At 33.9% G+C, this 14,898-nt stretch overlaps 1 protein-coding gene across 7 annotated transcripts in view; it reads left to right on the forward strand.

Moving 5' to 3' along the window:
* The window catches only part of LOC150104513 (RNA-binding protein 25-like), a 496,362-nt gene that overhangs the window by 210,969 nt on the left and 270,495 nt on the right, over positions 1 to 14,898 (forward strand). For all 7 annotated transcript variants that reach the window (XM_090395192.1, XM_090395194.1, XM_090395191.1 and 4 more), the window contains one exon: positions 7,737 to 7,840. In XM_090395192.1, coding sequence (XP_090251318.1) covers positions 7,737 to 7,840 — 104 coding nt within the window. The remainder of the gene's footprint in view (positions 1 to 7,736; positions 7,841 to 14,898) is intronic.

Genomic DNA, 14,898 nt, shown 5'->3' on the forward strand with positions numbered 1-14,898 from the left:
AAAAGAATTCCATATCTGAATTTCCTACATAACATTGAGAGGAACTTAACCACCCTCTCAAGTGATAACACTAATAAACTCCTACTTGAAGCCTCCTCTGTACTACTCAATGCTAAACTCCCTCTCCAAAACTGATCTATAGCTGAAATCAAGATCTTTAAGACATAATAACCATCTCACCATACCAAAAGCACACAAAGGTAAAGCTGTAGTTATCATGGACACCACTTAGTACAATGAAAAAATTCTCTTCTTTTACAAGCTCAGTACACCAGGAGATTTCCCAGAACCTACCAGCACCCAAATTAACATACTTAATTCCTTACTCAACAAAGTAATTAGTTGGGATGAAGACACTATCACAAAATTGAAGACCCATTTTGGTAGAAGTTCATGTTTTGATGGTCTTTCAAAAATCCATAAAGAGTTCCATTCAGACTTGTAGTGGACTGCATAGACTCCCCACCTATCTCTTAGTCAAATTCTTAGCTCGTCTTTTCAGCTCCCGTACTGGCCACACACGATCTCCATGAAGAATTCATCAGATTTTTTGACAAAAATAAAAAACTTAACCCTTTTTACTAGTATACCTTTGGCTGACGCTCTTCAACTGTTATCAGATGAGGTTTCTCCAGATATAGTTGAATGGGTTGATTTTCTGATGCTCTCAGGTGATTTCATATGTAGGAACCAATTCTACAGACAGATTGAAGGAACTGTCATGAGAAGCCTCTTATCATCAGCACATGCTAATTCCTACTGTGAATGAGGTAGCATGGTATTTGAGTACTACAATACTGAATGGGCTAAGGATTTCTTATTTCATTTTTATTAATTTATATATATATATTGCATTTTTTATTGATTTTTTATAGTCTTCAGAAATCCTACTCTAGAGACACATGCTACCATTTCAGGCTTCCAATAAGCAGAGTAGTAGTCTCACACCAGTCGATGAATTCATCTAATATTTGTAGTAATATTACTCCTGATTTTCATGTATTTATAGTATTTGATATATTAAGTGATATTTTGTTGGAATACCATTAATATTAAAGCAGCTCACTGGGGCTTACCCCAGTGAACCGAATCATGCCATTTTAGTAACTAATAATGATATTAAATATGAATTAAGTTTTAAATGTCTAGCAAATTATTAGACAGTAATGAAACATGGTAAGCAGCAAAGGCTGGGGAGAGGCACTGAATTGCGTATGACTTCACATCAAGATAATTGGGTAGGTAATCAATTATATAATATGGTATGGAGATTCAATAATAATATGTGAAGACTGTGTGACTTCTTTAAGTTTTACAGAAGCTCAAGTCAAAAATTTGGCTAAAGTAATTGAAAAGCAGAAAAGTAAAAGCTAGTGCCAAAAATTTGTGAGTCTCTACAGAGACATAAGCCTGACATGCGACTGCAGCCTATAGTGGATAAGAGACTCACCCACTTTTCTTCTTTTCAAATATCTAGCACAGCTAGTTGTTTCCTGTATAATTAAGACAATTTCAGACATCAAAAACTCTACATGATTCATTGGAAATATGAAGGATATATGTTTAGGACCTCCTGACTTGCAGGATTGCATAACATTAATCTACACTAATGTATCCAGAGTAGAAATCATGGGACTATTTAGAACTTTCCACTAGAACACAGCGACAGTATATAGAGGCTGTTATATAGAAATATATAGAAACTGTTGATTTCATGTCAATTGCCTCAGTATCCTGTAATATAAAAGCATTGTGGGAAGACGTTTCAATCTTTATATTAAGTTTAATCAGTGGACACCAGATCTAAGAAAATGCCTTTTCTGGATAGAATTGAGCAATCTTAAAGAGGATTTTGGTGCACCATCCCAAATATGAGGGTAATATTTCATGCATGGCTTGACAGATTTTTACTTTGTATAAAGTTAGCAGCTAAGCTATGAAGATGTGAAGTAGTGTCTTCTGCGAAAAAGCACACCAGGGTAAGGAAATCCAAAGGTAAGGGTCAGGGGTGTGAGCTTTTTCTTGAAAGAGATGAGACAGAATTGAGTTCTGGCATTATTGAAGTTTACAATTTTTTTCTTGCCTTGCTGAAATACACTTAGGAGATTCATTTCCCTGGTCATGGTAGATCTTGAGGATGCTAATACTTTAGCACTGCAAAGTTTGTCAAATGAAAAGGAGGATTGGGGTGTACTGTCTTTGGCAAAACTATGGTTAGGATTGGTAGTCTGCCAGAGCAGGTCATTTATATACAAGAGCAAGAGAGTTGGTGAATGAAAAAAACCTTGGGGTACATCTGCATTGGTAGGTAAATCTGAGGAGAGGAAACTGTCCACCATTACATGTGGTAAGCGACCAGTGAGAAAGTTGCCAATCCAGTTACAGAGTGGGGAAGGCAGACCATGGGATGGCAGTTTGTTGAGTAGGCCCCTGTTCCAAACTCGATCAAATGCCTTTGAAATGTCGATAGAAACCACGTATCTCCAAATTTCTTCATGGCCTGAGTCCAAGGGTGAGTGGTGTAAGTAAGACTGGCAGCTGCAGCTGATCTTCTGTAGATGCCAGTTGAATAGGATAGGTTGAAGAGGCGATACAGGATTGGTGTTAATTCTGGGACACAATTTTTTAACACAATAGATAGGATACCGTTAGTACCAGGTGCCTTGTTTGTGTTTAGGTTTTTAAGGATTCTTTGGATTACTGTTTGTCGGAAGACTTTGGGTGACATGAAGGGAGCTGTTCTTGATAGATTGGAGGGAACTTTGCTCACGTCATCAGTGCAGAAAGAGAAGATTTATTCCAGTAAGTTGGCCTGGTCTTTAGGTGAGGTTACTACAGTACCATCTGGACGTGAGAGCGATGGAGCCTGGATGAGCAAAGGTTGCACCCAGTGGCCTTGGCAAGGGACCAGAAGGAGTGACTGCCATTTGGGTAGGAGGCAAGTTTGCAGTATTTCTTCCTTTCGAAGTTGGTCTTGGACTTGGTCATGATTCTTTTACAACTGTTGCGGGCTGCAGTATAGGCAGAGAGTGCAGCTGCAGTTTTTGTCTTAAGCCAATTATGGTAAACAGAGGTTTTTTCTTTTATAGCATTGGCACACTTTTTTTGAGAACCAAGGCTTGGATGGTGGCTGAGCATTTGGAGTGGAATAAGGGATGATTTCTGTTATTTGGTCTGAGCATGTGTTTGGATCAGAAGAACTGAAGCAGTACTCGGACCATGGGAAGGAGAAATAGAAGTCACGAAGGTCCTCCTAGTTTTCATCCTTGCAGTGTCAAAGGACATGAGACTGTGAACTGATGGTTGAAGGTTGTGCTTTGACAAAAGAGACTTGTGTAAGGTTGTGGTCCGAGTTACCAAGGAAAACTGACATCCATAGTATACTTGGATATAGGAAGATTGATTTTTGAGATCTGAGATATGTCATTGGTGGTGGCAAACTCCTCAGCATCCTTGCCTGCTTAATCGGTGGAACTGGGGAAGGGAAGCCAATATGAGTTGTGGACATTGAAGTCCCCCCATGAAGGACGACCTCACTATTGGGGTATTTCGACTGCAGAAAATTGAGATTTAGAGAGAGAGAGTTAAAGAGGTCAGAGTGGTTGGCAGAGTTTGGAGAGTGACAGAGGGAGTATTTGAAAAAGGCAGGTTGATTTGGTAGAGAAATTTTGAGCCAAAGCAGATCAAACTGGGGATTCAAGCATTTGCTGTCTCTAACATGGTATGTCAGTTCTGATGAATTCACAAGTGCAACCCTTGCGGAAAGAACTGTGTAATGTGTAGTTTGGGCAGTTGATATAGACAATAGTTGTTGCGGTTGCCAGTTGGGATTCTGATAGAAATCATTCTGGTTTAGATGACTGTAGGTAGTGCACAATGTCCATATTGCTGTTTAGGCCATGAATGTTGGTGAAGTGGGTGTGGAAAGTTTTTTTTTTTTTTTGGTAAGAATTAGTGTTGGTGGGTTGTTGGATTAATTTCTATTGTTTTTTATGTTTTTTTCTTTTTCGTTCCTTTTTTTTTTTTTTTTTGTTTTCTTGATCTCAAGAGAATTTTTGAGATCTACAGTAAAATTGTATTTCTTTGTGTTGTAGTTCATTGTGTTTGGTGAGGAAATATATATTAAAGTTTAATTTAATTTATATTCTATTATGCATTGTGAATTCCTTAACTCAATTAATAATTATGAAGCTCTTTAAGCTCTATATTATGTGGTATATTTGAATATTCACATAAAAATTAATTTTTTAAAAAAAATTATATTTGTCTGTCTTAAGGTTTCTGTTAAATGTTTATATATATATATATATATATATATATATATATATATATATATATATATATATATAATGTTATGAATATTAATTTAAATGACTATAACACCGAAAATAAAAAAGAATAAGGTTTAATCATGAGACACTACAAGTTTCGTTGAATAAATCAACTTCAAGTGTCAAATACAAAGAATTATAAAAAATAACAGAAATTGGAACTTCAGCACAGTTTTCCTTTTTTAAACTGTACTACAGTTTTTTATATTAGATCTGTTTGTTATTTTATAATTTTCTGTTATTTTTTATATAATTCTTTGTATTTGACACCTGAAGAAGTTGATTTTTTCAACCAAACTAGTAGTCTCATCATTAAACCTTATTCTTTTTTATTCTTGGTGTTATAGTCATTTAAATTAATATTCATAACATTATTTACCGAGTAAATATGAACTCCGATATGTAATGTGTGTAAGTTTACACATACAATGGCTGAATTATAACAGAGTTCCCTAAAAATTACATTTTGTCTTGAAACTTACCAGAATGAAGTATAAATATTGATATTTATTCAATTAAATTATTAAATTGATATTTATTTACTAGGAAAATGTTCAAATGATAACGTTGTTTAGTTTATTTATGCACATGTTTAAACACTCTTGGTAAATCATAGCATTAGATCTAGTTTTTCACTAGACATATGTATTTCACTCTGAAAGGAATTTCATTGGTCATTCAATAATGAGTGATTAAATAAATCACATATTTATGATTTATGGGGTATCATGTGTTACAGTGTCCTTGGGAGGTATTTTTCTGGGTCCATTTCTTTTCTGTTGATGTTTTTTTGACATTGTGGTTCTCTTAGTCACTCATTCAATTCCTCAAAAAATATAACCCTCTCTTAGCCAGCTGATGTTCTTGCTGGTATAATTGTTTGTTTGATTGTAATACATGTTTTTGTTTCTGCTGTGTTAAATATAATTAAGCTGTCCTTATATATAAATGTTTTTTAAAACTAGCTATGCATTTGAATGACATGTATTATGTAATCACAGTAAATGGGTTATATGATTATATGGCACTAAACTTGGATAAAAAAATGCTGCTTTTTTAAAAAATTATTATGATAAGGTAGTAAACTGTCTGGGTAATATGCATAACAAACACAGCTCCAAATAAGCTTCATTTGAACTACAGTCATCCTTTGACTTACGTCCGGGTTCCATTCCATCCAGCAGGACATAAGTTGATACATTAAATCAACATAATTATAGGGTTAGGGACTTAACTGTGACAATCATACTGTCATTTTAATTTTTAAACCTTATTATAAAACTATACTGTGTGTGACTGCAACTATAAAACAGGAGAATAATCACCCAAATCTTTCTCCACAATCACATCTTCACACCTGTGTGAACGATCAGGCTGTGGCTCTTCTGGTGTAACTTTTTTTTTTCATGAAATGTCCAATGGGCTTCGCTTATTACTCTTCTTCTTTTCATCATAAATTTGTTCATAGCAAGCGAATGCGTAATGTACTTTCATTTCTATTATTAAGTACCGTTCAATATTGGGATCGATGTCTTCAGCCATTTTGAGAGAATCGCTAGCTGTAAACTGTTTAACTACCTGTTCTTGTTTCTCTTTTCCCTCTACCTTTTCTCGTTTTTCCTCTTGTGCAACAGTTGTTCTTCCAATTTGACTAATTCTTCATTGGTCAACTCTTCAGGGGCACTTTCTATGAGTTGAATTATGTTCATCATTCACTTCGAGTTTCAGATTATTTGTTAAGCCCACTGTTACAAACTTCCAAAATCATGCACAAACCTTTTTAATGTATTTTTCCATATGCCACTCATACATTGAGAGGTCATTTCGTCCCAAGCCACAGCAATATTTTTAATAGCATGATAAATATTGGAAGTTTTCCAGAATTGCATGAGAGTCATTTCCTTCAGTAGCAGAAATGGCTTGTGAAAAAGCTCTCCATAGAGAATGAGCCTTAAACACTGCAAGAACTCCCTGATCCATCGGTTGGATCACTGAAGTAGTGTTTGGAGGGAGAAACATAACCTTGACTTATCACCTCTATAAGAAGTATAAGTCAGATGACCTGGAGCATTATCTAAAATTAATAAAATTTTAAATTCTACGTTTTCTTTCACACAATAGCTTTTTATTTCACTTGTAATCAACAGTTATTGATTAAAGCATCCTGAAATAATTTTTGAGTCATCCACGACTTCTTATTGCTCCGATAATGAACTGGGAGTGTATGCTTCCTAATGTTTTGAGGATTCGTGGATTCTCACTGTGCTATATCACTAGTGTTTCAGTTTATATCCAGCCACATTACCCTTAACAGAATCGTAATACAGGCATTAAGAGCTTTGAAACCAGGTATAGATTTTAGATTTTGTGGATGAATGTCCGTCCTGGCATTTTTTTCTGAAAGAAGGAAGTCTTATCCATATTAAATATTTGCTGTGGCAAATAATTTTCTTCTGTAATAATTTTATTCAATTTTTCCGCAAACTCCTTAGCCTTCTATTGGAACTTGCAGATTTATCGTGCATTTTCACTTTATGCAGTGCAAAACGCTGCTTGGATCTTATGAACCAACCGGAAGAATCCTTGAGTTTGTAGTCGTAATCGGATCCTGCTTTCTTCTTCAACATATTGAAGAGATTTAGTCCCTTAGCGGTTATGGTCACAGTGCTAAGGGGTATGTGCTTTTGGTTCAGGTCCTTTATCCATGATGCAAGTAGCTTTTCCATATCACCGATAGGACCTTGTCGTTGCTTCGCCACTATTGCCGATTTAATGGAAGCAGATCTTTTCACAGCCTCTACGATTTTATGCTTATTTTTCAAAATGGGCGTCACTGTATAATGAGACCATCTGAAGTCATGTACGATCACATTGACGGGCTTACCAGCTTCATGTTGCTCTATAACTTGCAACTTTGTTTTAAGGCCCAATTGCTTGCCTCTTTTTCTGTGATTAAATTTCACAATCAAAAAACATAGTGATTCTTCCCTAGGTTTTTTGATTGTGTGTAGGGGCCATGTTGCACAAAACATTGCAAAATATTTAGCGATAAATACACAAAATCAACAGAGGAACTGTTGAAGAAACATGCCGACTGCCGAGGAAGGTTGCCACTGTGCATGCTTTACTTTACTCTCGCTTGCTTCTTGTTCGAAAGTATAGCTGAAAATGTTATTTATTCCCTTATGCGATCACGGACGTATCTTTGAAAGGACTAACTCGAACGGACGTAAGTCGAGGGATGACCGTATTTGTTTTATAATAGATTATTTAATATTTTAGAGGGCTATTTAGAGTAATTTTATTTCATGTAAGTTGTAAGGAAAACTTTTGAGTTTTCATAGAGTGAACATGAAAAAAATATATTTAATTTACTTGCTGTTACTTTCTCTCTCTCTCTTTCAGAGGTTGTAATGAATGTGACACCTACTTTTATTGACAAGACAAAGAAAGTAACTAAACCACAAGAGGGGGTGAGAAGTCATGAAATTGAAAGAGATCCAAAAAATGTATGTATTGATTATTGCATATGGAGATCTTTACAGATTATTTAGGTACAAGTGATTTTGACATCCATGTTTTTTTTATGTATGTGGACAGTCTGAATGTATGAGAGTGTTAGGTAGCAGAAATTGGGGTGGAGATTTACAGTAGATTTGTAGTCTGTGATCAGTTAGTTCAGAAGAATCATTCTTAACCAAACTTAGGTTTGCATGCACATCCAAACCAAGTCATACCAGTTGCCTCAAACTTAACTTTAATTTATCCACACAAATAAATTATTTGTTATTGTATTAATGATATACATTATCAGCATATGAAGCTTACCAGCTTGTCATTCATCTGTAGTGTTGTTCCCCCCCCCCCCCCCCCCCCCCCATTGGAAATTATTCCTCGGTTGTGTTTCTTTCATAATTTTGTTAAAGAAATTTATTGCAAGAGTGAAGCAGAAGTTTCTGAATTTTGCTTTGTGATTACATATTTTTTTTTTAGTGTGTTATAATAAACAATACTATCTTTTCTTATAAGAAATTAAACTTTATAAAATGTATGTTCCTGTGAGGAAAATATGACTCATATTTTAATGCATATAAAAGCATATTTCTTTTGCATCTTCTTAGAATGAGTGGTCAAAATCAAGAACACTTTTTCATATAAGTTTGATAGATATATCACATAAAAGTACTCAGATATTCTGTAAGGTGCAAGTCCAGAATGTTCTGAAAAAGTGCTAACTATATTTCACTGCCTTCTAACATTCATAACCAGCAAAGTACATTTGAATACTAACTCGATATTCATCCTTATTTGAACTTTGCATCAAAATCAACTAAAGCTGTCAAAATGCTTCACAAACTTGACATCTTAATAAGTTCGCTTAATATGAACAAAGAATTAACCAATATTTAGATAAAATAAAACTAAATGAAGAAATAGAATGGCTTAATATAAAAATGCAGCAGCAGCAAATGAAAGCTTAGGAAAGGCCAAAAAATTCAATAAAAGGAAAAAACTGTAGATCTGGGATGATACAATCAAAGAAATAATCAAAAAGAAAAAAGAAGCCTATCACAAATGGTTAAGCAGTAAAAGATTAGAAGATGAAATAGAATATAAAAGAATAAGAGCCATAGCTAAAAGAGAAGTCAGAAAAAGACAGAGAATCATGGAATAAATTTGTTTCTAATTTAGAACATGATTTATATAAAATAAGGCCCAATATATATATAAGATTTTGAAACACCTAAATGCAGATACCAAAGAAAACATAAAATTAAACACTGAATTGAAATTAGAAGAATTTCTAAATTACCACACAGAACTGTGGACAGACAAATATTTAAAAAAAAACAACTGGCGAACAATTAACGAAAATGAAAAGGAAATAACTGAAGAAGAATTAGAAATCAGCTAGAAAGAAACAAGAAACAGAAAATCACCTGGAGAAGATAAACTAGATTCAGAACAATATAAATATGCAGGAACAATACTCAAAGAAAGACTTATTATTTTTAAATAAAATTTACTCAACTGATATGCCCCCAGTAGAATGGGAAAAAAGCAATTGTGAGTCCTATCTTTAAAAAAGGTAATAGAGATGACCCTAAAAGCTATAGAGGTATCGGTATACTAAATTCCTGTTACAAAATATATAGCAGAATCTTAAGTAGCAAACTAATGAAATATTCTGAAAACTTTATTTTAGAAGTACAGAATGGATTTAGAAAAGGACGATCATGTATAGACCCGGCCTTTTGCCTAAAATTAATAATAGAGAAAAGAAGTACAATTTAGAAACATATATTGCATTTATTGACTTTGAAAAAGCATTTGACAAAGTTAAAAGAAAGATATTATTTAACATATTAAAAGAAAGACAAATACCAAATAATATCCTAAAAGCTATCACAAGTACAGGGTGTTCGGGATAAATTTGACATATTTATAATTAATTATATTTTTCCGTAAGTTACATGTATTAACACACACTTCTCTTCATTTAAAAGTTTGGACCCTTCTTCATTCATATACAAGATGTCAGAAAGGATGGATAGCTGGAACCCACCTGAATCATGGAAGAGAATAACTTGTATCATGATGATTCGTGCCTGCCATCAAAATAAGGATATTACGACTGCTGCCCAATGCTCCCTGAATACAGTAAAAACAATCAGGCATGAACTAGAGACTTGCAATGGTGACTACGAGGATGTAGCAAGAAGAAAGATCCCTAGCAGACGATCTGATTGCGTTCGTACAGCAGAATTCCTCGCAAATCTGCAGGAACAGGTGTTGAAGAACCCTGGCATTGGAATTCGGGCTTTGTTCGTGGAGTTGCTAACTGTAGTCAAGCCCTGGATAACAAGGGTAGCCAATGGTAGGCCGTATGTATGGCAGCAGGATTCGGCCCCTTGCCACACCTCTGGGAAAAGTCAAAAATGGTTGTCTGAAAATTTCTACGACTTCACCAGTCCAAATGTTTGGCCTCCAAACTCCCCAGACCTTAACCCCATGGATTATTTTGTATGGGGCGCAGTTGAAAAAGACACCAATCGCACTTCCAGTAATACAAAAGCCCAGTTAATGGATAAAATCAAAACAGTTTTTGCAGCCCTTCCCAGGGAGACTGTAGCATCAGCTTGTTCGAGGTTCCGAAGCAGAATTGAAGCTGTGATCGATGCTAATGGTGGTTATTTTGAGTAAATCTTGTTGATAGTATTGTAATTAACTCTGCCTGTAATGTTTTTTTGTCAATTCATTAAATTTAATAGATACAAAGAAGATTTTCTTTTTCCTTACGAAACTGTCAAATTTATCCCGAACACCCTGTATATATGAAAATAATCAATACAAATAAGATCAAATCATGAGCTATCATATACGAGAGAGATAAACCAAGGGGTCCGACAGGGGTGTCCCCTCTCAGCAACTCTTTTTAATATCTACTTAAATGGAATAAAATTTTTCATCAAGGAATTAACTTTTTCCTATAGTAAACTTAAATACTCTCCTCTTTGCTGACGACCAAATAATAATTACAAATTCTGTTAGATCTAAATGAGATATCCAAAGATTATGATATGATAATATCAACAGAAAGATCGAAAACTATGGCCTTTAAAGGACAAGATCCAGCAAGAACAAAAATAGTAATAGATAACAAGATCTTAGAACAGGTGAGTTCATTTAACTACCTAGGATGTATGATCACACATGAAAATGAAAAAGATATAAATTGTAAAATATTTAAAAATAACATATGTAATTAACTCTATATTTAAACCAAACCTAATTCAAAAACAAACCAGACTAAAAGTATACAATACATTAGCCCTACCAGTCTTAATGTATGGAAGCGAAATCTGGACAAAAAAACAAAAAGACAAACAAAGATTAACAACAGCAGAAATGAAGTTTGAGAAAAGCTGCAAAGTATACCCTATTTGATCACAAAAGAAATGAAGAAATTATGAAAGAATTAAACCAAGAACCAGTAATAGAAAAAATTAAAAAATATAAACATAGATGGATGGAACACGTTCAAAGAATGAAAACAGAAAGATTACCAAAACAAGCCTTAAAGTACAAGCCATTAGGATAAAGAAAACCAGGACATCCTCTTAAACGATTCAACAATGACTTCTAAGGTTGGAACAGGCCATGCTAGGTCTAAATCCTTGATGATGATGCATGATGATAAGTTCACCATTCCAATGTCTATAGAGAATTGTCTCCATAGATTACTCATTGATAGCATGATAGCAATGCCTTTTTTTTCTATAACATTAAGTACTTTTCTGAATATTTTTTTAAATGAATGGCTGGTATCACATGAATGTGGCAGGGTTTCCATCCCAGAAACTTCATTCTGCATGACAGAATGAAGAGAATATGCACATGAGAGATATTGGTGACCATGCATATAGCTTGACTGCTACCCTGTCATGCCATTAATTACATTGTTTCTACTGAGCCAAAGTTACTTTTTTTGCCTTTTTTTTTTTTTTTTTGTATTATGGAGTTAAAAAAAAGTTCCAGAAGTTGAAACCTATCATATGTTAGTATCATGGGTGGGCAGAGGTTGGATAGTCTGATTATTTTTCTTTACAAACCAAACATGGAACTTTTTGAAGCCACTTCAAGCTTGCAGTAAGCAAAATGGTGTCTCATACTGAGCTATGCAATTCATTTACACCTGAATTATTATACTAGATTGCTGGACTCAAGTACTGTTTGAGATAAAACTCTTTAATAATATTAAAATTCTACATTTTGACCTTTATTTATAAATTGTAGTTTGATTATTACTTTATTCTATTTATATTTTGTCCTTTTTTACCATGTATAGTCAGGGTAAGGGGATTAATTAGTTTCAGACATTATATAGTTAACAATGTTGTACTGCTAGTTGCTTTAATGTAGTGTGTATGCAGATGTATATATTCCTGAAGATGACTTTAAGGTCAAAACATAATTTTGATGTTATTAGTTGTTTTTTTTTTAATCTTAAATGGTAATTCAGTCTATAATCATACAATAAGTGCTGTTTGCCATTTATGTTCACTGAATGAAAGAATTTACTATATGAAAGCATTCACAAACATCAGTGCCCATCCATAGTGGAATTCAGACTCATAGCCTGTTGGTTGGATAGGCAGAAAGACTGTACACTTGGGCAGCTAGTCCATTAAACTTAGTTGTGACAAGCTATTGTTGCTAATACATTCAGGGCAAAGTTATAGAAATATTTATTTAAATTTATGCGTTATTTATTTTATTATTATGTTATTTATTGTTAATGGGATCATGTAATACTGAGCGTATTACATAGTGTGTTATTTCAGGAGTCATATTCAGTCATATTCACCTGCAATGAAGTGCATGCATTAGACAGTGATGAAAGGTGTGTATATCACTGTTAATGGCCTAAGAATCTATGATGCTTGAGTTAAACAAGAATTAAAATAGTGAATGCTTTTAGGTAATCAAAAACAGTAGGAAAAAAAGTATAAAAATATGAGGACCAAATTAACACTCAGATTTGGAACTTAATTAGTGACTAACACTTCCCTTTAGAATTTAAATTTTATTTCATTTAGAAATTATCACTGACACCATCATTGATGGAATTGATGCTTCTTAATGTCAAGGCATTGCTTCTTTTACTTTGATGTTATCTTAAAGAAAAATGTAATAAAGTACAAAGAAGGATACTAAGGCAATTAATAAAGTCAACAGCATCTACAAGTTGGGAGGATACCTCACATGCAGTCTTTGTTTGCTTATACTTTAGATATATTAAAACAAGAATATGATTTTTTAATTCGACGTTAAAATTCGAAATTTACACTTAGTAGTTTCATACACCTAGAAAAAACTGGTATCTTCAGTCTTCAACAAAGCTTAATAAACGTTATATATATGTGTGTGTGCGCGTGCATGGAGGTTCATTTACTCAATTGTTAAACATATTTTTAAAGAATTAAATGACGTAAACCGAGAGAATAAATTTTCTCTCGGTTTACGTCATTTAATTCTTTAAAAAAAAAATATATATATATATATACACATACATACATACATACTATGCTTTGCATCATAGGATATTGAACCAACAGTCTCAACATTCTCTGTATATAGGTGCACTAGTTATGAAGATACTTCATATGCAGACTTTTCTTATACTTTGGTAAAGAAGGATTAAAACAATATAAGTGCTTGTCGAGTATAAACTACAATCAGCTCTCAGTAATGCAAACATTATTATAAGAAACTACCCAAAAATATCTCACCTGAAGCCCAATAGATATAGTGGCCTGCCAAATGAAACTGAGTATAGCAGACAATCCACTCTAAATTATTTCTGTAGTCCTTGGAAGTTTGCTATAGTGAAAGTCAGATGTATTTCTTCGGTCCCTATAAGTTCACTATAGTGAGCATATATTGTATATAACAATGATGCTAAATGAACTAAAATCATCATCAGAATCATTTGCTTTTGAACTGTTATTTGTTACTTAAACCTACCAAGTCTGTACCACAGCTGGCATCTTGATGTGTTGCTTTCTAGTTGTGAAGGGCAGCATGTCGTGCTGCTTTGTTTGTTATCACATCATTCTAATTCAGTAACTTCTCAGTTATCCGATATCCTATTGGTAAACTTCTTGCTGGTTGATATAATGAGGATATATAGTTAACTGAATGTAAACTGTAGTTACATAGTGTGTTATTTCAGGAGTCATATAGAATGCTAACCCATTCAAGGATTTGTTAACTGAGGGTTTAGTTATTAGAAGGTTAGATAATTGTGGGATCATTGTAATATGTTAAATTTTTTTTTTTTTTTTTTAAGTAGCTTGCTCTCACTATATCAATCACGATAAGTATAACAAACTAGTGAGTCTACCAGAGTTCCATAAACATATTGAGTTTGCTATAATGAATTTCTAAAAGAAATGTATAATTTTAAACTATCTATTATAAAAAAACTAATCCTGTGATTTCCCTCTGAAATTGGCAGTAAGACTTGGACAGTATTTTAATTTTTTTCCCCCTTATCAGTTTCTTCAATAAGTGACATGCTATTGTTCTTTGTTTACAGATACCTAGGTGATTACAAATATATTAGTTTCTTTATGGTTGTTGGTAAGCATTTCACCTCTTTCATGAGTTCTTTGTGTGTGTGTGTGTGTGTGTGTGTGTGTGTACTGTGGCATTATTTATGAGACTATAGGCATTTCAAAAGAATGTGTAAGATATATTTTGCATGAAGAATTGTAAATGAAAAAAAAAAGTTTCGTCCAAGATGGGTGCCGCACTTGCTCACAGCAGATCAAAAATGCACTCATATGATAATCTATGAACAGTGCTTGGAGCTTTTTAACAAGAATAAAACTGATTTTGTGAGTCAATTTATTACTATGGATGAGATTTGGATCCACCATTACACACCAGAATCCAAACTGCAGTCAAAATAGTGGACAGAAGCCGGTTGTTCGGTGCCAAAGAAGACAAAGTCGGTTCCGCCAGAAGGAAAGGTCATGGCATCGGTGTTTTGGGATGCTAA

Source organism: Typopeltis vanoorti, chromosome 7 (genome assembly GCF_054136105.1).
Source record: "Typopeltis vanoorti isolate ZY-2024b chromosome 7, IOZ_Tvanoo_1.0, whole genome shotgun sequence".
Lineage (NCBI taxonomy): Eukaryota > Metazoa > Arthropoda > Arachnida > Uropygi > Thelyphonidae > Typopeltis > Typopeltis vanoorti.